The 4,855-nt window shown below is 28.9% G+C and overlaps 1 protein-coding gene across 1 annotated transcript; it reads left to right on the top strand.

Moving 5' to 3' along the window:
- The first annotated feature begins 1,528 nt into the window (after positions 1–1,528).
- On the top strand, positions 1,529–2,089 carry LOC105847445 (hydra actinoporin-like toxin 6). Its single transcript, XM_065798799.1, has one exon. It carries the CDS (start codon positions 1,529–1,531, stop codon positions 2,087–2,089), a length of 561 nt encoding a protein of 186 aa, XP_065654871.1.
- Positions 2,090–4,855: the final 2,766 nt, after the last annotated feature.

Here is a 4,855-nt window from a genome sequence, read left to right as displayed (position 1 = left end):
AATGATTTGTTAAATTAAATAAATAATTGGTTAAATTACGCCAGTGATCTGCTGCATAAATTGCTTATCTTTCACCCATCCGGATTGAGATAGGGTACACAGTATTGTCTGGACAACTCAAGCACTAACTTTAGTAAAAATTATTTATTGATTTAAAAGTAATGTATGGTAGAAAACAATTATTAACAGAATTATTTTCAACTCTAAACAGAATTAGTTCCAACCAATTTTAATGGTCGTTTATCACCACGTCTGCTATGAGTTTTTTACCTTAATATCAGAGAAGCCAATTTTATCAAAATTTCACCAATGACACGAAATGTTTGTTTTAATGATAAAATACTTTGCTATTATTTTTTGCATGCAAGAAGCAGCTCTTAGTGATAAAATATTGACAACAGCTCTATTACTCAACTCATGACTCCACTGATTAATGAAAATTTTTAACCGGTCTATCTTAGCGTACCGTTAGAAAACAAATAGAATTGAGTTTGGTGTCACAAGTAGTTGGTTATGTATGGTTCTTCTTTTTTCTTGGAGTGCTAGTTTTTAATTAGAATAGATTTGAAAATAATTTCTTTAAAATTTGTACGAAACTTAAAAGAGTCAGTTAAAACATAGTTAATAGTTAGAAGTCTCGTTTGCCAAAGCTTTTTTCATTAATTTTTCACAATTAGCTTATTTCATTCATAGTTTACCGCTTCCGTTTTTAACTCATAACCTTTTATCAGAAATTAAAAAAAATTAACCTTGCATAAATTTTTCAGAAAAAAAGTTTTGGTCACATTTGCAAGGTTACATTTTCAATTCACAGATAGCAAATTTAGTTCACTAATAGCAAGTTTATGCATGTGTATTATATACTAGATTATATCTAAATTTGTAACAACGGAGCTGAATGATAAGACTATGTTGAATACAGCTCCAGTTGGAATTATTCAAAAACTTATATTGTTATGCTGTAAAAACATTAGAAAACTTATTTCAAAGATATAAGATATATAAGTAAAAACTTTCACTTTTCAGAATTTTAAGCTCATTTTTCAAAAAATGAAAAAATCTAATTTTTCTATAAACAATTTATCAATAAAAAATTGTTTATTTTTTATTTTTATTAAAGCTTATTTTTTATGAAAGTTTATTTTTTATTAAAGTTTATTTTTTATTAAATTTTATTTTTTATTAAAGTTTATTTTTTATTAAAGTTTATTTTTTATTAAAGTTTATTTTTTATTAAAGTTTATTTTTTATTAAAGTTTTATATCATATTAACTTTTATATTATTTTATATCATCAGAATGAGAATATTTTTTATACCATCAGAATGAGATTATTTTTTATATCATCAGAATGAGATTTTCTAAAATATGATCAAAAAATATTTACAAAAGTTTAAAAAAGTAAAAAAAAGCAATGGCATGACTATTACCTTTCATCCTCTATTTTATGTTAGCCCCTGTTTTACTCTATACAAACAAAATAGTAAATATTTCATTCATTTCATTTAAGAAATATTAGAAATTCAGCTATGCTACTGTATGTATGTTTGGTGGTTTTACTCATTCAATTACCTTTTGGAGCAGCAGGTGGGGCAGCTTTAGGAGTTATAGCAAAAGTTGGTGTAGATGCTGCTTTGCAACAAATTGATGATGTTTGGAAAGGAAATACTGTGAGATATTGGAAATGTGCCATAGAAAACAGATCCACTAAAACTCTTTATGCTTTAGGAACAACACAAGAATCAGGAAGTATGTCTACAATTTTTGAAGATATTCCTCCACAAAGTACGGGTGTGTTTGTGTGGGAAAAATCTAGAGGAGCTGCAACAGGGGCAGCAGGTGTTGTTCATTATGAATATGACAACAAAATTCTTAACATAATGGCATCCATTCCTTACGACTGGAATTTATATAGTGCTTGGGCTAATGTACATCTATCGGACCATAAAAAATGTTTTTCAGATTTGTATAACGGAAAAAATGGTGTTAGATATCCTACAAGAGCAGGGAATTGGGGTAGTGTTGATGGAACAAAGTTTTTCTTAACTGATAAAAGCCATGCCGAGTTTAAAGTTATTTTTTCTGGATAAAGTGATTTGAAAAATAAATAATCTCTAATTAAGAAATATTTTATGTGTCTATAAAATAAATATTATTTGCTTTATTGAAATAGTATAAAGAATATTATTTAAGGCTTTCAGTTTTTTGTACTTATTTAAAAAGAAAGGGGTTCTTGTTCATTTGATTGTATAAAAACATTTACCGATATACAACCAAATGAAGAATGATCCATATACGTTTAGTTAAAGAATGATCCATATACTGTGATGAAAGAAGATGATTCATATACTGTTTTCTAAATTAAGACATATATGGTCCTTAATTTAATAAAATAAATCTTAAGTTAGTGCTCATTAGTGCTTAGTTTGTTATATCGGCTATTTAAGTAATAATTTATTCAGTTTGCATTATTACTACTTGTTAAAAGTTAAATATTTTTATGGAAAGTTTTTCATTGTATTATTCAGAAATCTAGTATCAAATTTGCAATATACTTGCTCTTTATTAAATAAAAAATAACGTTTGCAATTCTTATATCAAATATTTTAAGTGCTTCTAAATGTTGTCCGGTAAACTCCAAATTCTTTTTTATTAAATATAAAACAAACAAAAAAAATTATAAAATAATATAAGTTTTGTGTAATCTTTACATACAGATTACACATCGGATATGTAATTTAATTTACAGTATCGTCCACAATTATTTTCGTCGCGTCTATAATTATTTTCGTTGCAGTCCATAATTATTTTCGTCGCGACCACAATTTTTTTCCTAATAAAAATACTTTAGTATTTTTATCACGAATTATATAATGGCAAACGAAAACATTACAAACATCAATCATTCGAATGTCGAAACAGAAGAACAAACAAAAAACAAAACTGCAACCGAAGAAAATATTTCTACCCCAGTGGGCACAGGACCTAAATAAGACGTCTTTTGAACGTTCAAAAGACGTCCAAAACGTTCAAAAGACGTTTAAAAGACGTCTTTTTTACGTCCTGTGCCCACTGGGACAATAAATGAATGATGAATAGCAACGAATCAAGTCGATCTATTGCAAATGCAACAGGTCTTTCAATTAGAACGATTCAAAACTGGATACGAAAACTTGAACAAGATCAAAATACAGTGCCTAAAAAGCGTGGCAGAGCGGCACGAGATAATATTGAAAGAAAGAGAGAAATTGAATTATTAATTAATGCAAATAATGCTTTAACTACGATCGACATTGCAGAATTAATGCCCGAGGAACATAAATGCTCAACAACTACAATTAAAAGAGAATTAAACAAATGGGATATACCCGTAAAAGGCTTAAATCGGTCGTTGTTGCGAGAAATTCAGCTCATGTAGTAGCAACAAGGTTCACGTTTTACAATCATGTTTGTTTTCTGAAAAATTCTGATCTGATTTATATTGATGAAACCGGTTTTAATTTGCACTATTCACGACATTATGGATATGAATTGTTGGGAAGTACCCCATATATTACAGTCCCCACACAGAGAGGAAGGAATGTTAGCTTAATATGCGCCATTTCAGTTACGGGATGTAATGGTTTTAAAATAAAGGTTGGGGTCTTTAATACTGCTAGCATGACCGAGTGGATCAAACAAGATTTAAGACCAGCTTTAAGTGATTGAAGATATGTTGTAATAATGGACAATGCGCGATTCCACCATTCATCAACTGTAGAATCGGCATTTCAAGAAAGCAATTGTACTATCCAGTTTTTACCACCTTACCGCCCCCAACTTAATTCTATCAAGGAGTTTTTTGGTGTGAAGAAAAATTTATTCAGAAGGATTCAACCACGATCTATCACGAATAATCCACAAGAAATGATTAACGTTGTTACTGAGATTTTAACAGGCTTTATTGAATACTCTTTTGAAAATTATTATTCTCACATGCGTGAGTGGGTGTTAAAAGGGATTAAGCGTAATGAGTTTATGTGATTAAATTATGCTTGAATTTTTTTCTTAATTTACTGTAAAACATTTGTTTTTTGTAATAAAGTACTTTTATTACGTGAATATTTAAAGTATTTCTATTACAAATAATTGTGGACGCGACAAAAATAATTGTGGACGCTACGAAAATAATTATGGACGCAACGAAAATATTTATGGACTGCAACGAAAATAATTATGGACGCGACGAAAATAATTGTGGACAATACTGTATTTAAAAAACTGTTCAAGGAAAAGTTCTCCCTTGAAATAATCCCTCCAAAAAATCTTTCCCCCAAAAAATCATCTACAAAAAAATTTCTCGCAAAAAATTTTTTTTTTAATTTTAATACTTTTTGAAATTGATAGATTACCTGACCTAACCAAAACCCTCAAAATTTACCTGTAAATTTTAAATCGAAGAGGATAAATTTTCCATGAAAAATATTATTTTTTTTAAAGAGAAATAAAAATAAGTGAAAAAATATTTCAAAACTAACCAGGCGGTAAATTTTCAAAATTTTCCGCTAATTTTATCGGAAAAATTTCCGGTAAATTTTACCTTCGCAATACTAGTAGCGACTCCGTTAAAGGAGTGTACACATAGACTAAGTAAGATTTAGGCGCAGTTGATTTTACAATAAACATCTAGATACATCAAGTGAGGGTTGTGGTTTGATCAGACACACTTTTAGTTAAAAGAAATTTTTCTCTAAATTTAAAACTAAAAAAAAAAAAAAAAAAAGTGTTGCGTCACAAAATCAGAGACCCCCTCTCCCCCTCGTAACAAATTGTCACAAATTCGCTAAGTCCTCCCTTCCCCCTAAAGCATGACGTAA

The sequence above is a fragment of the Hydra vulgaris genome, chromosome 06 (assembly GCF_038396675.1).
Source record: "Hydra vulgaris chromosome 06, alternate assembly HydraT2T_AEP".
In the NCBI taxonomy this organism is placed as follows: Eukaryota; Metazoa; Cnidaria; class Hydrozoa; order Anthoathecata; family Hydridae; genus Hydra; species Hydra vulgaris.
This window is presented reverse-complemented; position numbering and strand designations above follow the sequence as displayed.

Excerpts from the sequence above, each read along its gene's own strand:
- LOC105847445 (XM_065798799.1), top strand. The coding sequence starts at position 1,529 with ATGCTACTGTATGTATGTTTGGTGGTTTTACTCATTCAATTACCTTTT.